This window comes from Oreochromis niloticus, linkage group LG4, assembly GCF_001858045.2.
Source record: "Oreochromis niloticus isolate F11D_XX linkage group LG4, O_niloticus_UMD_NMBU, whole genome shotgun sequence".
NCBI lineage: Eukaryota > Metazoa > Chordata > Actinopteri > Cichliformes > Cichlidae > Oreochromis > Oreochromis niloticus.
In genome coordinates this window covers 30,451,113-30,475,683 of record NC_031969.2, presented here as the reverse complement: position 1 = coordinate 30,475,683, position 24,571 = coordinate 30,451,113, and the positions used below count along the sequence as shown (strand labels likewise).

The 24,571-nt window shown below is 39.0% G+C and overlaps 1 protein-coding gene across 5 annotated transcripts in view; it reads left to right on the top strand.

Annotated features, from left to right (window-relative positions):
• The window catches only part of LOC100710302 (somatostatin receptor 3), a 40,233-nt gene extending 20,905 nt beyond the window's left edge, over window positions 1-19,328 (top strand). For 3 of the 5 annotated variants that reach the window (XM_019357640.2, XM_003442601.5, XM_025906427.1), the window contains one exon: window positions 17,654-19,328. In XM_019357640.2, coding sequence (XP_019213185.1) covers window positions 17,654-19,147 — 1,494 coding nt within the window. In that variant the 3' untranslated portion in view covers window positions 19,148-19,328. Of the gene's footprint in view, window positions 1-17,650 lie in introns of all 5 variants that reach the window. The other 2 variants (XM_019357639.2, XM_005469033.4) reach the window with 1 other exon arrangement.
• The last annotated feature ends 5,243 nt before the right edge of the window (window positions 19,329-24,571 follow it).

Sequence of the window (24,571 nt, the reverse complement as noted above, 5' to 3'; positions counted from 1 at the left end):
AGCAATAACCTTCAGCGCCTGCTACAGCACAGGTCAGCTGATCATGTCTGTCCACAAGAAAAGCAATCTGTTGGAGGTTTTCCCCACCTGGAAAATCTCACTTTGACCCCTGAGTATCCTGACTCATGCCTCCACAACTGCAGCATTTTTAAATGAAGTCTTAATGATGAATGAATGAAGATGACATTCAGAAATGGGCTCTGTGAAATCCTAGGTTTACGATTATTGTGGACATGCCCACAACTGCAAAATCCACAGAGAAGAAAGATGGTTAAGAATACAGAAACAAGTTCAGGAGGAGAAAACTGACAGGGGCAGATGGAAAGAGAAGGCCGAGCTGCCAAAACTGTCACTTTCTTTAAAAAAAACAACAGTGACGAGATGGCAGCATCAGTCTGTAGCAGCAGCAGAAGGCAAAGACAGACACTGGTGCTAATGTACCTCCAGCATCTTTCTGGAGATGGCAGAAGTGATTTACTAATATTGACCTGCACTTTTCTGGTTTTAATGCCTTTTGTATAGACGTGAAAAATGTTGTTAACACACGGATATCCATGCGCTGTCAGCTTTGAGTTGTTCATCTGTTATTTTGTACTGTTACTAATTATACTGTCATCTGTTATCCATTATGATGCTCTGACATTAGAGTTAGTCAGCTACAACCATACAGCCTGTTTCAAATATCAGCTCAGTCGTTTTAGTGCTGTACATTTCACCGTGGCTGGTTGTTTGAATGGTCTGAAATGATTTCTTTGAATGAGAGATTGAGAAGCTGCTGACCGCACAGGCCAGCCGGTGGCTAATCTGGCTTTAATCAGCACCTATCTCGAGAACCATTCATTTAATTTACTCTAGAGTTGGCAGTTGCAGTCTCGTGGATTGGAGTGAACCCAATGCTGCGCCACATAGCTGCTGTACAGTCCAGTGAAGTCACGCTACACACATTTAGCAGCCACTCTATTAGTTAAGCCTTTTCAACTGCTTGTTAATGCAAATATCTGATTAGCCAATCACCTGTCAGCAAGCATTTAGGCATGTGGACATGGTGAAGGCAATGTCCTGAAATTCAAACCTGAATGGGGAAGAAAGGAGACTCATGCAACAACTGTGTGATGCTATCATGTCAATATGGTGAAGAGGGGGTCTGACCTGGTAGTAGCAAGGTGTGCCTAATAAAGTGGTTGATGAGTGTATGTATAGTATATGCTTATGTGTACTTAGCAGTCCCACAACACCTTGACACAAGTGTGTGTCTTTCTATGTTTTTCAACTAAACCTTTCCTGAGAATGTGTTTATATCTGCTTTCAACTGAAGAGCAGTTTCACGGCTACCACTGACAGTGTGTTACTGGCCTTGGTCTTTCCTGCATATTTGAAAAATGCTTGAAGTCATTTGACTGAAAACACTAATGCGATGGTGGATGGTATTCAGAGGCGTGAGGGATCCAGAAGTCTGACTGACAAAAGTACAAATGGTTTTGAGTTGTGAGATTCAGATGAGAAGTGCATCAACACAATAGCAAATATCTATAGTAGTGAAGTATGTGTAGAAACCACAGCAGTGCGCACAGAAACAATGAGAAAGGCTAATGTAGGGGGGGAATGCATTACTGATTTCAGAACTGAATTAAGAGTATTGAGAATTATTTTACTGTTGTGAGAAAAACTTTAAATACATTCTCACATTTAACCTTCCCTAGGTACAAAAGTAACTAAACCATCCCTTAACCAAAGGCTATTTTGAATTTAACCCTGAAAGAGGCATTTGAAGGGTGTGAGAAAGTAAGAGAAGGACAGAAAGTTCTTACTTTGATAAAATTGTATCTCTCTGGTGCTCTGAAAGTCAAAGTACTCACAGAGTCAAACAGAAACAGTCACTCATGTTGTTTGGATGAGCGGTTCCTGAGAAGGCTGCAACCCACAATCACACCCACACTCTCAGCAAGCCTCTCTTCTCAGCTGTAACTGTATGACTGCCTGCATGTGATGCGTTTAAGGAACTTCTGTAAATTCTATCTAACAAAACATCTCTGCAGTAGTGTGGGGGGCTCTGCATATACTGAGGGCTCAGTGGGGAATGACACAAAGCAGGAAGAAAATAGAAGTGGGACAGACATGAAAGTAATTACACGCAAGTGAAAACAATCAGGCCAATGCAGAAAGAAATGAACATGATAACGGAGAAGGTACAAGCACTAAGACAAGACAGAGGAAAGATGGAGAGGGAAACAGCGAGGAAAGTAAAAATACAAAAACAAGAAATGAAAGAAACTTCACCACTAAAAGTAAAAGTAAACCAAAGAGGCACCAACTAAAAAACAACTCTACAACCACGACAATGGCATAAGATACTAATTTACACCAGATAATTTATGTCTTTGTTAATATCAATCACTTTTATCTGACTTTGGCTGAAAGAAAATACCAGCGTATGGTCTCACATGGTGGTTAAAGCACATGGTGGTTCCTCTGTGGATTATTAAAACCATCTGCCAGAGGTCAGCAGATCGACCCAAAACTATCGATAATATTTATACCAACGCTGGTTTTGGTATCGGCTCGATAATAATGTGATAGGATCGATACCTCGTTTCTATCCTCAGTGTTCAGTGAGTAGACCACAAATAAATCTCATCAGCCGAAATAAATACATTTTTTGGAAATGAAAAAATGTACCTTACACATACTCTATGAAAAATGAAGCTTTTTTTGCATCTTACATCTATTTTGCTTTTTAAACAACAGAAGCTGACCAAAAGTGCTTTAGAGACAGTTCATTTCAATTCAGTTTTATTTATGTAAATTGAATTGAAATCACAACAATAATTTCCTCATGACACTTTATATTGTAAGGTAAAGACCCTACAATCGCACAAAGACCGGTACATTAACATTCCAGGTCTCCAAAAAAATGATACCACAAATGCTACACTGTTTCTTCGGTCTATATCTCGATTGTGAGAAAGTATTTCACAGACTTCACATGTTCTGAAAAAAACAAAACTCAAAGGGTTTGTTTAAACAGTGAACCACTCTGTTGTTTGCATGATTTTCCAACAAAACCACAGCTCACAATAAAAACAACTACTTCCCATTCACAGTAATTGTAAGTTGTCCACTCACTTCCATAAAACCACAAATAGCAGTTGGACCTTCATGTCTGAGATAAGGCAGCTTTCACCTCCAGCAGCTCTGATAGCTGCAGGTTTGTTCAGCCACACAAAGGCACTTCTGCAACAAAAGCCACTTGTTCAAAGATTGTTTGAATAAACACGCTGGGGTGATTTTAAGACTGCTCAACATATATTAAAGCGGTCGGTTACCTTTAATACTGTTACATGTAAAATGTAACACTAAAACAGTGTGTTAGCTTGAACCATCAGAGCACGTGCAGACCTTTTTGATGCAGAAACTCCTGAAGTCTGTTATCTTTGTAACAGCCATCGGGGAAAAGGGCATTTATTACAGTTATGTAAGTGCGGGTGTGAAGCTGCAAGGGTTCATATCTGGGTGAAAGGCCAGTGAATTTCATAGTACGAATGGTGGCCACAAGGCTGTGAGATAACGTCAGCCTGCTTTGTACATTTTTTGTTTTTGCGCTATAGAAAAAAGGCAACTATACTTTCAGGATGACTCCATGGAGACTTTTAAAAAATCTAATAAGCATTTCTCTGTAGTGTCCTCAAGGAGATATAAACTTAATTTCAAATTTAACCCTAAAATCAAGTCTTTACCCACAAGGGGTTAAAAGGAGAGCTGGACAAGAAGCTCTAACATTTAGAGATTTCATCAGAGATGGTCTAAAAATCAATCAAAGCTTGCTGGACAGATTTTTTATTCAAACTTTTAGTCGTTTTGAGCGGTTCTTGAGAAAGTTTCACCCCACAACAGCCGACTCTGCCCAATCAGACACACTCACATTCAGTCAGTCTATGCTTAAACCTGTCCTCTTTTCAGGACAGCATCTTTTGTGACGCATTTAGGAGACATCTGCAAATTGTAGCCTGGTTTACACCACTGTATTAGATAAATAAATCTGTAAATCTGTCCGGAATGACTCAGTGAGACAACCAAAAATAAAGAAAAAATAAATGTGTCACCAGTGATCACAAGAGATGAGTTCCTGATACATCTCTAACCATCATCCAGTCAAAGGCTGCTGACATCAAACGGCTTAAATATAAATCATATTTTATTTTAGTCAGGTGTGCTGTTTTTTCCAAGTAATCTTCTTTTGCTATATGAAAGGTGCAGAATTGTAGTGACAGTAGAAAGCTGGTGAACAATAATCTAAAGAAAGCAAAGATGATGTTTGTGTCACAGGTTTGAAAACGTTCTTGTTTGGCAACTTTCGAAAGGCGTGAAGATTAATGAGACTGAATGGAACATTACGAATAAAATGCAGTTAAAAGACAAGCATCGAGGTGTTACAGACGTAGACAGAGAGCTTGATAAATTAATTCTGTGAGCCTCGTAAAAAATTTAAATTGGTGTTATGGATGCACAGCAGAGTTTATTTTAAGATGAAGCTGCTAATTGTGTAATATTTGAACTTTCCTGCGGTTCATGAATATTTTCAGCAGGCGACAAAATGTTGGAAATCTATGAAAATATGCCATTCTCAACTCACAGAGCCCAAATTGACATATTTAAATGGCTTGTTTTATCCAAAAAACAACTTTATTCAGTTTATCTTCACACATGACAAAGAAAGCAGCAAATATTTGAGTTTTTTGGTCGAAAAAAGACCTGAATTTGTTGTGAAATACAAGCGACGGTATGCACACAATGCCATACATGTAATTCAGCTGACAAACATATATTTAGCTGTTTAATAGTTTATAAATTAGCTCACATAAGACACACAAATCAAGCTGCTCATGGCTCAAGCCAAGACAAATTAAATGAAATTTTTTATGACCTGTTTAAATGACTTCTGTTTTTTTTGCAGCAAAAATCTGAAAAGAGTCACTAAAATTCACATTTATTGTCACAAGCCAGGCTTCCATAGAAAATTTAAATGAAGTTTCAGAAGAAATGTAAGCACTGGTCCTTGACTGTTATGTGAATGTTTGGAGGTACGTCATTTAACCGATATCTTCCAATGTGGTGCCGGGTGGCCAATTTAAAACCATTAACTGCTAAGTCCAATATCAGAACCACTAACAGAACTAGATAGGAGGCCAGTATTTGGTGTCCTGAATTATCTGAACTTCTGCTTGTAGCAGTAGTTATGTGGCTTTCTTCCACAGACATGCAGTTAGTGGGTTTAGGTTATTTGGTGGTTCTAAATTGGCCGTAGACGTGAGTATGAATGGTTGTTTTCTCTCTGTTTGAGCCTTGCAATAAACTGGTGATCTGTGTACCCCGCCCTCTCAGTCTATAGCAGGCTCCTGCTCTGTTGTGAATTGGATAAGTGGAAGAAAATGGGTGGATGAAGAATCAGGTTAAAAAATGAATCAGTGAAAAGACAAACAAAGTTGTTTTCCACTTCTGTGATGATCACAGTTATGGTGTTGATTATACGTTCCACCTGAGAGTCCTCTAGGGTCCTCTTGGGCCTGAGTTATATAAAGTTTGTCTGATTGTGAGGGGATCTGTGCAGATGTCAAGTCTGCCAGCTTTTTGGGGAACTTGGACCTCACATTGCAATGCACTATCTATGCATGCGCCCTGGTTGTGGAGTTTCGGTGTAAGTATAACAGGAACGACTACTCGACCATCTGCACGTGTCGTAAAAATAAAAGTCACCAGACTTTCTAAATTGTTGTTATATATTCATGCAGGTTTGGCTATCCTGGTGACAAGTGAAACTGAAGTTGTAGCTTTCTTATTATTCATTCAAAGCACAGCACGGAAGAAATGTCAAATGATAGAAAGCCATTAGACACTAAAGAAGTTTTTCCTCAGTGACTTCAGTGAGAGTCGTCTCTGTTTACATCACAGTCATTATACTGAACTAAACTAAACAAATTAGAGCAGGTGCAAAAGATTTTTTAAGTGAAATAAACAATAAAATTAGAAAAAAAAGGGAAAAAGAAACAAAGTAACTGAAACTATTTTGTGTGCCTACAGAATAAAACACATTTTTCATGTTAGTTAAATCCTGAACTTTCACTGAAACTAAGACAACAAACTGTCATCTTTTCCTAAACATAACCAAGCATTTTTTTTTCTGCCAACTTATTTTGATGGAAAATACAAGTCCCACTAAGGTCCATTAAAATAATAATTTCACATTAACTTTTGGTTCCTCGTGGGACACCAAACCTTTTCATCCGCTATGACCTCATTTTCCTTTGGACGTTTTTTTTGCTCCAGCTCTGCAGTGATGGCTCTGGATCAACATTCATATGATGCTCGATGAGTATGTGAGCCAGATTAAGAGAAAAACAAGTTAAATAATGGATGAAAACACAGCAGAGCTCCACTTTCAAAAATATATCAGGGTTGTTGATGGCTGATTTGAGCTGATTATGACCTCGGAATGATTTCGACAGTCTGACACAGACCGAGCTTTTAATTTCTGATTTATTTATTTTGCATGGAAAAAAAAAGTTTTAGGACTACTGTTGCTGTAAAGTCTGAAGACTTCTTGAGTGACAGAAAAATCCTCACCCCTACAGTTCAACCAGGGATCACATCACCGTTAAAACGCCTCTGTGCTCCTTCTACACCATCAGGGCGCCAATTCCGGCAGCGTCCTAAATCTCCTGCTGAGGTGCTTTGAAGAAACCAATTATAATTCTCTCTTTTGAATTCTTCGTGGATCCATTTAAACTTTTTTGTGATATGTGATCACTTTCCTATCTAAGTGCAAATTAGGTCACGTGAACTCTTCTGTATGGCTTTGTTCCTCAGGACAACATAAGTGCTGCAGAAATAAAAGGCTCTTTGTTCCTTGTGGCTTTTGAATAGAGCTAATGGTTTAAATGGCACTAATTTATTTTTTTTTAAGAGTAATACCCATTTTGGTGACACAGAAAAATCAAAAAGTAAATGAATTGTATTGTATATTTGATATATATTGTTTAACTGCAGTCAGGAAAAATCGACTAAAAACAACAACTTAACAAATATTGAACTGCTTCTCTTTGTGAGTTCAGATTAGTTTTCAAATGTATAAAACTGCTATTCCTGGAGTCTCTTTCTAGGTAAAAAACAGACAGTTTTGGTGTTGGTAGGAGCGAGGCGAATGGCGGCTAAAATGCCACAACAGTCACAGAGGAGGAGGGGAGCCGAATCCAGACGAACAGGAGGCAGAAGTAAAAGTCCAAAATCAAAGGCGAGCAGTGGAAGCAAACAAGCCCGGCCAGACAGTAGCTGTCCACTCAGCTTCACCTCCGCTGAACTGTGCACTGTGTTTGTTGTGTTGCTTCTGGCTGGAGCATTTTTAATGCCATTATCTGAAAACTAATAGGGCTTGCTGTGCGGTCAGTTTGCAGTCCAAGAAGTTTGTGCTTGAGTTTTGATGAGTGAAATTCTAGTATTTTCTGAATTTTGTACTAAACTCAAATTATCTGGCTTTGTGGGAGAGTAAAGGTGGTCATATCAAACAGACTTTCTGGCTCGTTAGAATTGTTTTGGCCTCGTATAACATGTTTGAACATTGTTTTTAAAAAAAACCCTCCACCTATTTCTTATTTTGGTTGCAAAGTATACTTTGGCACAGTACCATATGTGCCACAGTCAAATTAAAGAAGGGACGGTACAAGTAAAAATGGATAGATGGATGGCTCATTTAAAGACACAAAACTGGCCTGACAGTCAGACATATACCGGGTTACTTTTTATTAACTCTTTTTGTTTCTTTTTCTAAATAAATAACCAGTCAAAGACAAATCAGGACGGAAGTTATCCATTTGTGTAAATTCAGCAGAGTAAATAATCAGAAACTCTGGGAATATGAATCTGAAAATGATGCAGCATTTCTAAAGTTTTCTGATAGAGGACCCGTCACTCAGTGCTCAAACCAAACCTGCTCCCATGCATGCCATTGTCTTTGGTATCAAAGCTGATAAGAAGAACAGTTACATGGTGATAACATCAGGACACTTAGCCCTTTATATACTTTATACTATATTTGTTAACCCAACCAACTCCTATTGTCGTATTGTATTAAGGTTTCATTACAATTCTCTTTCCCAGGGAATAAATTAAAGAGCACTTATTTACAAAGCTTCTCAGTACTATGAAGTGTTTCTAGTGATAAAAGAAAATTCTAAGAAAACTGATAAGTGTTCAAATGTTCCCTTCATTATGATGTTTTCTGAGAAATCCGGCTTAGAGTTGAGACATATCACGAAAAAGAATGATCTTCACAAAGCATCGAGCCCTTAGAAGAGCTCCTCAGGTGAAAAACTGTTAGGGGTGGAGGGGACTTTAAGAGGCTTAGGAGTATCTTAACGAGGGGAAGAAATGGAGGAAAGGCACTTCCTTATGACAAGTAGAAAACCTTAAAATCTATTGGTTATTGGTTATACCTGCAGTCTCAGCCAATGTCACAGCAAAATGTGAAATTACCACGAAAAAACAATCTATATTTGTATACACAGGCACAAAACAAAAAGCGTGACTGTAATCAGTTTATTTCAGTAATTAGTGTCTTCAGCATGCATTGTGACAAAACTGGAGATGTGTCGCCATGGCAACCAAGAAGCCAAAGCTTTAAAAAACTGGTAACAGCTGCTGCAAATGTGATATTATCTTCAACCTAACCCTGTAGTTTAAAAACAAATCAGACGATAATAATAACAGATGAATAATTGAAATTAAGAGTAAAACTCCATCATGGTGTCTCTGGTGTGATAAGTAATTTGCTCCTCCACCAACTCCTCCAACTTACAGATGTGTCCCTGTTTTCTGCTGTTTTAAACTGGAAATCATGAATGTTGTGTACACAGACACAGAAGAGTACATGTGAGAGTAGACAGATGAAAAATCATGTGCAAGAACACAAAAAATAGTAAAATTATGTTTAGAAATGGGAATGGACAGATTAGAGATTGAGCGTCATGTAAGAAAATCTCCACTTTGTGCAGGGTTCGCAGTACATCATTTGTCTCTGTTTGCATACTGTTTGGCTATGTAGAGTGAAGGATTCTGGGTATGCAACCTATGCAGATTTGCTTCAGTGAAGTCTATCATAGATGACACACATTAAACACATTAAAGATAGAATAAGAGGCATAGAAAGAACAGACCATGGCTGCATTGAAGAGCTTTCATTGTTTTTAACACTTTGTAGAATTCTGCTCTTCTCTGAAAAACCAACATCAGCGTATGCACATGACGGTAAACAGCTGTGACACGTAGATGACGTAGATGTAGATGACGTAGATGTAGATGACGGCCTGTGAAGGTGTGTATAGGCTCTGCGTAGGTCCACCACAGCTGAGTCACATTATCTAGCTGGGTTGTGCACTAAAATGAATTTTCTTCTCTGCAGTCTGTGGAGTGACTGATGGAAACAAGTCATAAAGTGAAGTGTGTTGACGTTATGAGCCATTCACGCACTCTAAGGTTTGTGATTGTGTGCTTATAGTTGACAGCATAAGACCAGATTCCCTAACTGTAGCAGTGAACCACATGTACATGTCAGTGAAGAAACACAAAGCAGACCTCCAAGATGAAGGAGTGTTTTCTAAACACTGAATGGCAGAATTGTAATTGAACGCTGCAGGTTTGATGCTGCTGAGATGGGGGTTTTGTGGTGCGTAATTGGATCCCTGACCTAACACCATATCACGCCCAGCAGGAATGAAAGCGATCATGACAACGTTGAGTATGGAAATCCTGGAGAAATGCCACGGTGATGACTGGGATGTGTCTAACCACAGCAGTGATCACACAAACAATTACAGCTCTTTCACAGCATCCTGTTGTGATGCAGTTTACGTGATTTTTCACATCTAACAGACTCACGAAAACCAGCAGTCGTCAGTGTTTAGCTGGTGTAATTTAAAAAACTGCAACTGTCCCTGTTAATTATATATAGCTTAAACGCTATATATATATATATATATATATATATATATATATATATATATATATATATATATATATATATATGTGTATTCAGATGATGGCTGTGGAATCTGTTCTTTAGTCAAAGCTTCTGGTGACTCAGAAATATCCACAAGAAATATGCACAAGGTGTCCTTTAGCATTTGTCCCATGATTCATATCTTAGCAGTGAGACTTGTAACTCGTCATATTGAAAAACAAACAGCAGCTGAAAGTAAACAAGTATTCTGTGATTTTATGTTTTTTGGTCTTGAAGTTATCCCACCCCCGCCCAGTCATTAAACATACTTCACTATTCCCTGTTGTTGTTGTCAGTTACCGTCTTCACGTTGCTTCCTCTAGTGAAGCTTTCTGTGTGTTTGCTCAGGTTTGCTCTTTGCTTCGTGTTCTTCTAGTTTACTTTGTGTATGACCTTTTCCAGGGTTTCCTTTGCCAGCTCCTTGTGGAAGTTGTCTGCTTCGCTCACTGACCTCCTGCGTACGACCTCAGCCTTTTCATTAATGATTTAGATTTTTTTGTTTTTGTTTTGTACTCTGCCTTCTTTTGTCCTGCGGTCAAGTCCTCCCCTCTTCAGTGAATAAAACAGTGAAATTCTAACTACAGTGCCCAGGTTCACATCTACACCAGTGCCATCCCAACCGCTAACTCATATACGCTTTAAAATTTCTGTGTTAGTTTATAACAGACATCCAAATGATATTTATAGAAGCACTACAGATTTATTCTCATTTAGAAAGGGTTGGATGGTCGAACATCCTAAGCCTAAGGAGAATGAATGTTCTTAGGCTTAGACAAACATTTGTCTAACTCTAACTATAAAGTCACCTAGTGTATATGTAAAGTATAAATGATGTATTTGTAATACATATATAGTTAGCTGTTGTCTCATAAGAGTCTAATGTTGCTATTTGCCAGTTTAGTCATTTAGAAGGAAATTTAAAAAGCTATAAAAAAATATACATTATAATGTAACATTTTAAAATGAAGGAATTTCGGCATTAAATTTAAATGGATCTTCTGTATTTTTTAGCCAAAGATTGAATTTTAACACACACACACACACACACACACACACACACACACACACACACACAAAAATACATAATGATGTGAGATGACTGATAAAGTCATAACAGCTGGATCAAACTGAGAAAAACGTCTCTGGTTTCTATAATGGCATGAAATGTTTGAGGCATGGGCTTCACTTGATGAAGTCTTTCTCAAATAGCAGTGGACAGCTCAGATTTGCAGAGTGGAAGGTGTTAAAGCTGGTTTCTGCATGTGAATCTCTTCTTATTCAAGGAGCTTTTTAATCATTTTTTCACATACATTGTCTTATACTTTTGCTAATTTCCTTATGTTGTATTTTTTTATGTTTCTATTGAAGACATAGTGCTTTGAGCTTTTCACAGTGTCCATCTGCCTGTATGCTTTCCTGTCATAACTATCCCATTTTGCTTGTACTAGCTCCATATTTTCATTAGACACAGCTGACTGAGAAACCAACGTCTTTTCCTACTCTGTGTGTGTGAAGGAGTTGTATAATTCCTCGCATTGTTTCAACTGAAAGATCTCTTGCTGCGATGCTTCCTTTCAATCAGCCAGGTGCAACAGCTCATTAAGGTCTGCAAACACTCTTTTAACTGCAGATTGTTGTTTCATATTTAGGTTTGTGCATATCTTTGTTTTAGAAATGCAAATTACAGGTGATTACGTGTTTTTTCACCAACACTGAGTGATTGGATATTTTTTCCTTATACCTAAAAATACACCATTATGTTTTCTTTCTGAGGGACTGTTATTATGAAGTGTTACTCTTTCTAGAAAGACATTTGCTATCAACACGTTATGGACATACGGGCAAATCCAAACCAGTGTAGCAATATTAAAATTGTGTATCTTTCTCATTGGATAATGATAATCTAATGACTGCAGCTGATTTGGTAAACATGTTGACAGCTAACGAGACAACAGGGACACATTTAAACATAACCAGAGGACATAATTGTATTTGTTTGTTGTTTGTTTTTTACAGTTTCTCTGTTATTTAATTGAAGAGCGATATGAATTCAGGCAGTGCAAAGCCACCATGTGCATAGGCCTTTATCAGCAGTACGACACACCAGGCCCAACTTGCTGGTATTTGTAATTTGTCCTTGTTCCTCGCCAAAGAAAAACGGTGTGTACTCGTTTTTTTCCCTCTCTTTCAAACACTTCACCTCGAGAAGAGAAAAAAACTCATTCTTCTTTTATTTGGTTCAGTTTGATTTACGACCCTGATCTCTGGGCTTTGTCTCCCCCCTGTTTCCATGGTGCCCAAATTTAGGGAATGTAATGTGAAATGTGCGTAATCACGAGGAATTGGAGATATTGAAAAATGATTAATGTGACAAAACCAAGAAACTACTCGGCCTCATAAAGAGGTAAACAGAAGGCTGTTTTTGTTTTCATGTTTTGCACTTTGCATTTTTCCTCACGTGTCTTAAATTAAACTAAAGAGACTGAAATCCTTTTTTATTGAGTCTGCAGCTGCTGCCTTGGCACAACAATAAGCTTTCAGTCAGTTTGTTAGATGAACTCTTGGATGAGCTCAGGGCGCATCTCTGCTGTTCACACTGTAGATGCTCTGTAAGTAAAAAAAAGAACAAAGCAATTTTTGAGAAGGCTTTCTGTAAAATTCATCCTTTTATTCTGACACAGTATGACACTGACTACACTGAATAGGCTGTACTGCTGTGTACTTATTGAAGACTTAACTTAAAGTCTTTGTAGGTGAGCTACGTCATCTCCATTAGTCTACAGGATAGTGTTAAAAGTGTACCTCCTCTTTGACTCCCATCACCCTCTGGAACACAAACTTGGAGTAATTAGGACCCTACACCACCGGGCAGAACATGTTCCCTCTAAGCCTGAGGGAAAAAGAAGGAACACACACATGTAAAGGAAGCACTGAAAACATGCGGTTATCCGAACTGGGCGTTCATAAAGTCAGCAAAGAGGCACAGAAAAGAAGATCAGACACCAGCGAGGGAGGATAAGAAAGACAGACGCAACAACGTTGTCATCCCCTATGTAGCCGGTGTATCAGAGAAACTCAGGAGAGTTTTCTCCAAGCACGACATCCCAGTGTACTTCAGACCCAGCAACACACTCAGACACAAACTGGTTCACCCGAAAGACAAAACTCCAAAACACAGACTGAACAACGTGGTGTATGCGGTACAGTGCAGCGAGGAATGCTCAGACCTCTACATTGGAGAGACCAAACAGCCACTTCACAAGCGCATGGCACAACATAGAAGAGCCACCTCCACGGGACAAGACTCAGCAGTCCATCTGCATCTTAAGGATAAAGGTCACTCTTTCGAGGATGCCAATGTTCACATTTTGGACAGAGAGGACAGATGGTTTGAAAGAGGAGTGAAAGAGGCCATCTATGTCCACTGTGAGCGACCATCTTTGAACAGAGGCGGTGGTTTACGACACCAACTGTCTGCCATCTATAATCCAGTTTTGAGTTCCCTCCCCAGACGCCTTAACGCCCACTCACATCCTGGGCCATCTGACCTCAGGAATTCACATGACAAGGTGGGGCCAGGTTTCACAATGGGCTCACCCGAAACCCTGGCTGATTAGGTCCCACACCCGCTTTCACACCTGGGTGCATGTGATTAGAGGATCACCAGGGGGTCCTTTGTCCCTCCTTGGGGGGATACTCCCACTGAGTTTAAATCTGGGACTCTCGGCCATTTGACCTTAGAACTGAAGAAGCTTCTCGGATGAGAGATGAAACGTCTTCAAGCAACTTAAAGAAGTCCAGACGCTTTTTCTTTGCAAACTCCTTTGACTACGATGACCTGGATGACTGAGAACCTTCACAGACGTTAAAAAATGTTACAAATATAAACTACCGTTTTCAATCATTTCAGAACAGAGGAAAAGCACCGAGATTTTTAAATGGACTAACAATGAGGTGGAGTTGTTGCTGCAAGTAACACAAAAGTACAAAAGCGATTGAGAATTAAAGAATTTGAAGAAAAGACAAGCTGGAGCTTGTACAGACTGATATTAATCTTTAATAGGGCTGTCAAAATTGAGAGCAAACGAAACAACTGCTGTATGCCCTCCGCTATCTTAGTTTAATTGGTCACATGACTGCATCATATGACTAAAATGCGTCATCATTTTAAAAAGTCTCCTTTTACACAGTCTACACTGCGCCGCGAAAATGGCGTTTTCAAATATATCCACTTTGGAGAGCATTTTCAAAACGCTCCGTTTTCCTTGACCAAAAACGCCGTTTCAGTGTCGACAGAAGGCTAAAACGGAGAGAAAAAGATGTGTTTTCAAATGAAAACATATTAGTGTAGACATGGCCTAAGACAGCTGGGTGATAGGCTCCAGCTCCGTGACCCTGACAAGGATAAGTGGAAGAGAATGGATGGATGTTTTAATGGCTTTCAAATAGCCCATGTTTTGGACAAAATTTATTTAATTTAGCAGGACACAGCTAGCCAGGCCAGGAAATCATCCAGAATAATGATGTGTCTATTTTACACATAGACTGTGGATACAACATGACCAAATTCCAGTCTGCACACTCCACTACACACACTTTTCAAGGCAACTAACCCTAAGTGGAAGTGGGCTAAAAAGGTCATTCAAGACACAAAAATGAGGTCTGTGTGGTTATTTCAGAATAAAATGAAATGGCTTTCATTAAAACTTATACATGTTTTTGAAAAATTGCTTTTATTTTTGATGTTATAAATGCTAATAGCAAAAAAGAAAAAAAAACCCAATAAAATCCTGTTTCTGTCAATGACAGGCAAAGGCTGGAAATCCCTCATAAATACTAGCTATGACTTTTGTGACCCTCAAAACTTTTGAAGCCCAGTAAGGTTGTTTTCCACAGGTTTTTCTGTATTTGTTATTCCCACTTATCAGTTATTTTAGTAGACGAAAAATATTCTTCAGCCTTCTGTTTGCAGATTTTGTGTTGGTTTTTGCTGTGAGCGATCTCTAATTTCTAACTCTGATCAGGGTTTCTGCAGGTTTTTAAAAAGCCTTAACGTTTAAAAATCCTGTGATCTGAAGCTCAGGCGTAACATTAACACTAAAAGAAAATTAGGACTGTTATTTGTTTTCAGGTTAAAGCCGTTATTATTCACCATAACATGTACCATAAACTGTATATAAAAAATGGATGTAGCTGAAAAGTGACACCAATGCGGTTGTACCTTAAATTGCTGTATTTATTTGCCACCAGGGGGCGATGTTTATGTTTACTATTGAAATCGTAGTGTTAAACTCTTTAGGAAAACGGACCTTTTCTTGCTCTGGCACCTCAGTACAGCTATCCTAGTTTCAGGTCACGCTGAAAACAACAGAATGCTTCAACTGTTAACAGAAAAAAAGTCTTCTCAGTCTACAACTTGTACCACATTTTTGACAATATATCATTTCAGTTTGGACAGCAGTGACCAATAAGCAGAACAACACGACCTTCTCTAGCATGCCAGATACTCATTCTTTCCTTCATGCTTCATTTATAAATGAAAGAGATTGTGTGGGTGAGCGTAGCAGCTGTTATTTCCCTTCAGTGTTTGGTCAGCATGACACAGTCTCACCTCCCCAACGTCTTCCAGTCGGCTCTCCTCCATGCGTGTTCCCAGTTCACATTAACCAGAGTGCTGCTGGGTTGCTAATGAAATCTCAATTATCTGCTTTTTCCACATGTGAGAACATCCTGTGTTTAATTTACCTGCTTTATCAAAAGAACCAAATATAGATGGCATGGTGAAATCATGCTGCAAACAAGCATCTTTATCTGTTTGCTGTGTGAGTCATTATCTCATATCCATTTCTGTCCCATTTTCGTTATTTTATCTGCAGCCTTTCCTTTTTGCAGCTCACCCTCTGAGAAACATCTCCGCTAACTCTTCATGTAACAACCCAGCTCATTATGGCTAACAACACTTTTTGGGACTGAAAAAGTGACTTGCAAAGCTTGCATCTATAAAATACTCCAACTCTTAATTTACAAATGCATTGTAATACTATATCTAATAATCTGTGCTCAGAATACAGACACTTCATCTTACCACAAGTTTTATAATTACAGATAGATGTTTCCTAAATATGTTTTATTTCTCATTAGCAAAATTACAACATAACTACTATTTAAATGTATTGGAGAACTAAATTTGGGAGACTTTTTGTTGTAGACTTGAAAACCTTACAAGGATTGGGAATTTTGCTGGGTCGCTATTTTGCAAGACTATACCAAGATTTCTTCTTCTGAGATTATTTCTCACCATACTCCTGGTGGAGAGCTGCAAGAAAAACAAACAAACTAGTAGGTACACCTTAAAATTTTCTGAAAGCTTGACTTCTTACCTTGACCTTGAGTTCAAGGTCACTGAGATTCAAAGTCGTCCAAGATGTTTAGTAGCTGCACCAATGGTTTGAATTTTAAAATTCTAACTTCCTGACTTCCTTCTTGAGCTATCACATTCACAAGACTTTAAGAAAGACTTTGAGGTGAAGGAGTTTCAAACTTGACACAGATTTTTAATTGCACCTGTGGTATGAATTTCAATATCCTACAGCACCTCGTTCCCAAGTTAGTCACAAACTTGGGTGTCCACACTAACCACCCACCCACCTTTTATAGCTGAGGGGTTAAACCTGTTGAACAGGAGCTTTGGGCCACAGCTGCCTTTGTGTATGCAAAAGAAAAGCAATAAACCTAAATGAATAAGATAAGGCACCACAGACTGTGCACATGTCAGCACATAACACATTCACACTAAAGAAATTCATCATTTACAAGTTGAGACATAACACTATAACATTAAGACAAGAAAAGGATGGGTTTAAACAGCTCTGCTGGAGTCCCAGTAGGGTCCCATGAGCATCAGGCAATCGAGATGACAAAAGCAGAAAACAATGGAAAACCCAATGATTTTATTCGAAGACTGGATGGATTTTATTGCATCTGTGAAATCGAAAAGTCACTCAGTGTAAGGCGAGCTTTAGGTTATTAAACCTGCAAATAGCAAAAATGTTTAGTTGATTGAATAGCAGCAAACTAGTTGGTGACAGACCAGAAATGTAAGAGTTATAACAAGAAAATCAAATACTGTCTTGATGTGGTTAATGTGTGTTTTACATGCAAAGAATCCCCAGTTTTAAACCATCAGATGGGCATCCGATGGTTTATGCCTCTAAATCCAACCTCGGAACCTCGGCTTCAGAAAATAAGGGAGTTGCTGAAAGTACAGTTATAGCAGTATTTTTTTTAAAAAAATAAAAAATATATATATTTATAATATTAAGTATGATTTATACAAACTTTATACAAACTTTTACATTTATTGACTTTAACCACTTCAACCATCATAGTAAATCATGGTAAATATATATTCAGGTTAATATTTCTTATTATTTATGACTTCTTAGAGTCTGAAGAACTTTAATATTAAAGTAAAACTACTGTTACCCTTTGTCATGTCCTTGAAAAACAGTTTTTCATTTCTTTTCATTGTTTTCTGAAAGACATAAACTTGAAAAATGTCAGCTATGAAGTTCAGTGACTTGATGTTATTTTTCTTTGCTTCAGCAGAGCAGATGGGTGGGAGCTGAGATCACAGAAGGACAAAGCAACATGGGTGACGCGTCGTATTCCGGCCTGGAGATGACGGCTGAGATGTGGGAGAACGGCAGCTTTGCAAGCCCCTCGCCGGGTCTCCCACTGTTTCCGCTCATGTTCAACGACAGCGATCTGAACGACACGCTGTTTAACTCCACCAACTCCACCGCCCCTGATGCCTTCTCGGGTCCCAGCGTGGCAGGGGTCCTCATCCCACTCATTTACATAATCGTTTGCATCATTGGCCTGGGCGGCAACACTTTAGTGATTCACATTGTTTTGCACTACTCAAAGATAGAGTCCGTGACAAACATCTATATTCTCAACCTGGCCATCGCCGACGAACTCTTCATGCTCGGCCTGCCTTTCCTGGCGGTGCAGAACACGCTCCAGTCATGGCCCTTCGGCTCCTTCATGTGCCGACTGGTCATGACTGTCGACTCCATCAACCAGTTCACCAGCATCTTCTGCCTGACCGTAATGAGCATCGATCGCTACCTCGCCGTGGTCCACCCCATTCGGTCTTCTAAGTGGCGACGCCCTCAGGTGGCCAAAGTGGTGAATGGCACAGTGTGGGCACTGTCATTCCTTGTTGTTCTGCCAGTGGTCATCTTTGCTAACATCCAGAAAGCAGGAGGCACCTGTAACATCGCCTGGCCCCAGCCGGCTAACATCTGGAGGGCTGCTTTCATCATTTACACCTCCACCGTTGGATTCTTCTGCCCTCTTCTCATCATCTGCCTTTGCTACCTGCTCATCGTCTTCAAGATCCGCAGCTCGGGGAAGAAAGTCCACGCCACCTCAACCAAGCGGAGGAAGTCGGAGCGGAAAGTGACACGCATGGTTGTGATTGTTGTTGCTGTGTTTGTTTTCTGCTGGTTACCTTTCTATGCCCTCAACATCATCAACTTGCTGGTGGCTCTGCCACCAGAGTACCAGGGCCTTTACTATTTTGTCGTAGTGCTCGGTTATGCTAACAGCTGCGCCAACCCTATCGTCTACGGCTTCCTGTCAGACAACTTCAAGAGGGGTTTCCGGAAAGCCCTCTGCCGCTCCACAAGGAAGGTGGAGAACCACGAGCCCCTGGAGCACCAGCAGCAGGACGAGGGCAGGAGGGCGCTCATGCCCAGAGAGAGCCTGAGACGAGCAATCAGGGACGAAGAGGACGATGATGAAGAGGTGGTTTCAGAAATGACTGAGATATACAGAATCGCCCAGAATGGAAACAGCAGCTACCAGCTGCAGAGCTCGCAGCCGTTATTCTTAGAGAAAGGAGCGACGCCTGGAGTCACAGAGCTGGCGTCCCCAGATAGGAGGGATAACACGGGGGATGCGAAAGGGAAAGATGCCAACGGGGCCACCCTCACTGTCCCACTGCTTCTCAACGGAACCAAGAGTGGGAGCACTAAAACGCTACCAGAGGAAAACTTGGAACCAAGTGCCTCATTGGAGATAAGTTACCTATAGTGTAAAATATGAACTTTAAGTTTATGGGACCGATGTGGACTGAGTATAATACAGGGTGGCCTGCTTCTAAGCCAAAAAAAAAAACAAAAGCATAACAACCCATTAATGAACACTTGGGTGGGTCTTAACATTTTTTCATCAGTGTGCACATTAAAAAGCATGTTTATAATGTAAATTCTGTTTATATGCATGCCTGTATGTACAAATATGTGCCTTTAATTGGTTTGATCACCACTTTTTCTGCTCTTTTAAGCTGTTATATTCCATAATGTGAAAATCATTTGCTCAGGTTTGGCTGTATTTAAGCTTCAGTCACCATCTAGGTTGATGACATGGGTGTTGTTACTGTAACTATTATAAAATCAAATGCCTGCAGCTCCAGCTCTTAGAAATCCTAGTTTAGTCTGTTAATTTCATTTTGCTGCCGGGATCATGCTTTGTGTTTTCTATAGAGAGTCAAACAGGTAAAGAGGTGGTCGGGGTGGATGGTGGATGAACAACATGCAAAAAAATAATGTCTCTGATTGAGTTAGGACAAAAGCACTCATTTTCACACTCAGCAAATCCAGAAAAAGTCAATGTATTACATATTCATATATTTTTGAATATGATTGTTTAATTCAACATAACCACCAGCTGCCAGCTCCTAAACATACTCAGTGTCTCATTAATAGTGTCATATTTTATCTTTAAATACTTATTTAACACCTTGGATGCATGGTGCACTGTTAAAATAATCCTTATACATTTTATACTGGAACCTGTGCAAGGCATAGTTAAGGTTATGAGAACTGTGGATCTATGATATATAAATCTATATACTATATAATGAAAACTGTTTTCTCTTACTTACATTATTAGTATGTTATTATTTTCAAAGCCTGCTGCACTTTTTCAAATTCCAGGTACCCATTATGTTCATTTCCTTGTCTCATATTTTCATTCTTTGCCTCTACTAGAGTAACTTTACACAATTAACAGTTCAGATGAATCCTTATTTAGCTTCCACTGGGGCTTCGTACAGCCCCTCAGTTTATCCTCCATCTAAAACAAGTTTCTCTGTCTCTCTGTTCAAGACAGCTTTTGATTGGCTGGCCCGCACATACAGAAATGTTAAACTCATGACCAAATGTTTTGGCAGTGGCACACATTTTGTGTTTTGTACACTTTGTCGCTTCAGTTTTTACTTGGATTATTTTCAGCATAAGCATTTCATTAGTTTGCTTTTTTTTTTTACTGGTGAATAAAGCAGTTATCAGTTCTGGCCCAAGTCCTGATTGATGGTAATCCATTTCTGTGCTATCAGTGCTTCAAGTCGATCACCCTTTGTGGGCTTCAGGTTATCTGCTTGCTTTTTAAGGACTGATCATGCGAAAAACATCCTCAAAGATCAGCTTCTTCCAATGGTCCAAGAGCAATGGGGTGATAATCTGTGCATTTTCCAGGATGATGGAGCACCACGTCAGAAATCAAAGCGATAACTAAGTAGCTCAAAGGTCAAATCAGCATTTTGAATCAACGGCCAGGAATCTCCTCAGATCTAGATCTTAATCCCACCGAGATTTAATCTTAGAAATGTGCGTGAACAATCAGCATTGCCATCATTCAGGATTTGGCCCAGAGGCTGATATCCACCATGCCACAAATAACGTTTGTATGAAACAAAAGATTTGTGCCTTTGCCAAAACTTCTGACCTCACTGTTAGAAGCTTTGGCCATAGTAAATAATAAATGCTTCTTAGATATAAAAGATGAATATATCCACGCTCATGCTGTAAAATTGAAATTTTCACGTAGAGCTTCCAGCCCTGCTTTTAGAAATCAAACACTTTACCAGTTTTAGATCCAGCATAATTACAAAATCTTATTATCCAGCTGCCGCCAGTGTGTCATCAGAGCAGCAGTTGTGCACGTAAAATAATTTGAAAAAGCCGCCTCATAAAACCAAAGTGCTTTATAATAGCGGCTGGATTGATGTGACAGTCAAAGAGATATTAGAGAATCCATTAATCTGTCAGTGCTGAACCGATACCTGTGTGAAAGCCCTGAGGCTGCTGTCAGAATGAGAGTGCTTCTAATAACTGCTGGCATATAGAAGTTGCTGTTCTAAAACATGGCAACAAAAAAGGAAAAGTTAATAGGAAAACCATTTTTCATTTAAATATTCTATATTTTTTTTCATTAATTTCAGTGCCCCATTTAAACTCAGTATTATCTCTGAACTAATGAAGATCAAGGTCCTGTGGGTACTCGCAAACTCCATTAGCTTCATCCAGGTTTCCCTCACTTGCATCATTTGTCCGTGTCGTAGTTCCTCACCGTGAAGATGTGAGCGTGATGCAGGACCGAGTTCTTTCATCCAGAGCGTCTTGCACGCTTCTGATGACGACACGTCGGCTCACACCAGTCAACCCGCATTTTCATGTAGCGTTCAGCTTTATTTATATTCCTATAGATACAGATCATATATATATATATATACATATATATATATATATATATATATATATATATATATAGCGAGAGAGAGAGAGAGAGAGAGAGAGAGAGAGAATTTAAATTTAAAACAAGCAAACTGAAACAAATGAAACTTGTTTCTACCTCACACACAGCTTATTGGAGAAAAAAAGCCCCTCCCATTTCTGATATATAATCATATTGAAGGCTTATATAGTGTCATTGCAGTTTGTTGAGTGAAGGCAGGTATCCAATGATTTCAAGCCAAAGGGTGAATGTAACAAATTCTCTTAAATTTCTTGTAACTGCTGCTCAGGTAGCGGGCCAAATGTTTACTCATTATTTTGATAAGACTTAAAACCACAGACAGAATGATCCAGCCTTAAAGCTGTTTCATTTTAAGCCTCAGAAATAAAAATTCAAGGTGCTGGAAAACACACATTCCCTTTTCTTCTTATGCTGCAGAAACGCTTGAATATTTAACCAATGACCTTGAAATCAGTTTAAAATGCTTCATAAATTTTCTGCCGGATATTGTCATTCTTCTTAGATTTTTTCTAATCATATCTTTCAAGCTATTGTCTGCAAATAACATATTCAGATTTTACATAATATGCTTTTTTGCAACATAAGGGTTTTTAAGGTAATATCAGATGTGGGTGGCCGATCTCAGCAGTTTCATCTATAGAAATAGTACGTCCACAGTTCACACAGACACTGCTTTTTAACTGACAGGTTTTCTTTTTCCATGCATGGCAACATTTTCCCACAAGAAAGAAACAAAAATGTAATAGTAAAGAAGGAATTAGGGAATATACTATGAGAGTGCATCATTAGTTCTTTAAATTGATGTAAAAAGTATCTGTTCATTCAGTAATGTTGCTTGACGCAGGGAAGTATGTTGGTAAGGTTGTAATCATAGGGTTGCAATTATTGCTGGTTTAAAATACTGATTTTTGTGGTTCGCTTATTGTCCTACTATTAAAATTATTTGCTATGCACAGGTTGCTAAAATAATTTTATTACATCTGCATATAGACAAAGAAACCCATGTTGAAAACTCTAGTGCTCTCCCAACACATGCTGAATGCTCCACAAAACAGTTAAACCACACCAGAAACTTTGACGTGCGTATTTTAGTAAATTAGATATTTGCTGTCTCGGGCCCTCGTATTGAAAATATGATCAAGCTAAGCGAAAAAAGAAGAGAGAACATCGGCTCTATGCCCGGAAACATTATTTTTTTGGCTCTAGCTGCCACTTTGACTTGCGAGGCATCCTTTTGATATACAAGGCCAGACAAGTGGGACTCCACTATTTAGAACAGGGATATTAGACATACAGCCTGGGCCAGAACCAGGATGGCAAAGGTAATGTGTGGCCCAGTGGAGAGCAGATATATTTTAGCAGTTTCAAGCCGTTCAAATGACACGTTACTATTCAAGGAAACTGCAAATTTCTCCAGGCTAGAAGTCTAAACCATCATCAGTTTTGCAGAAATGTTACAGACAGTGTGCCAGCAGGTTTGATTTATGGCAAAGATATTAAAATTGCACCAATTCTGCATCAGACATTCAGGCCTGTGCATATTTTTTTGTTTCTATGTAATGATTTTTATTTAGTTTTAAGATCAGAAGTTCAAGATTTAGAAGTTCTTTGGTAACTAACATGCAACACTAAAGATCAATACAGCTGTCAGACTGTGTGGAACTCTTTAAAAATAAAGTCAATGAAAGTGAAGACAAGAGCAAACACTGCCAGGCAAAGCTGTCACGTCCCAGTCGCTTAGAACAGGTGCAAGGAGACGAGCTTTGAAGAACACTTGAATAGTTCTCAGTGAATATCAGGTAGGTTATTTGTTCGAATTGCCCATCCTTATGTGCAGCGAGTGTTCTGTATTATATTCTATTGATATAAAAGAAATCAAGCTGCATTCGGTTTCCATGAAAACGTGTTTGCTGTAGCAGGAATGGTTCATGGGGACAATTTCTAAGAGGCAGAGTTGCATGGCTTTTTATGTTAGAGCATTCTCACTGATTCTATACAAATAATGTAGATAATTATCTGATTACATGGGTGTACTTTGAAATTAATCTGTGTCGCTGCTCAGATTGTGACCTTAGCAAAAGCGCTAATTTGTCTGTGTTGTTTCCTGAAAGCTGAACACTGAGCCATCATGCCGAGGCTCGCTGATTAATTATACACGTGCTGCCTGAGGTGTGTAGGTCAGGGTGGATCCAGAAATATTTGAGCAGTGGCAACAATACTGTTTTTATGGTCCACATCAATTTGAATCAGTACAGCTGTGATTAAACATGTAATTCTGAAGGATCTGCAGCTTCATTCTCCGTTATGATCTGTGTAACTGCAACACTGAAAAAGATTTTAAAAAGTTAATAAGTTACTATTTTCTTATCTGAAGTTATGTCTTTGTGGTGTACTGAGCTGCTTCGGGAATGTGAGTTATCATGTAAAACAAACTTGGTCACACTGGCTTTGTGTTGGTGTACATACTTGGTCATTTTGTGTGTTTTAATTGTCATAAAGTAAAGCTATGTGCCAGACAGGCGTCCTTTCTTTATCGGACTCCGGTACATGTGAATGGACTCCTGTACACATCGTACTGACTGTATGGAGGTGCACTTTGGTGTGATTACACACAGACTTTTTTTCACATAACTGTAAAAATGATTTTGTTCATTACTCACAAACTGTGTCAAGTTGCCTCTATTGAGCATACAAAGGTTTATTGGGGCTCATGAAAGAGGATCTCCATTAAATGCCAAATATTGCTTAAAATTTACCACCGACCTGCCTTTCTTCTTTTTGCTGCCCTAAAATTATAATAATATATAATTATAATAATAATTAAAGTGGATTTACTAACAACAAGTTCACAACTGCTGGCAAAGCAATAAAGTTCTGCATGCAAAACATATTTGTACAAACCCCTTCACAGAAGCACAG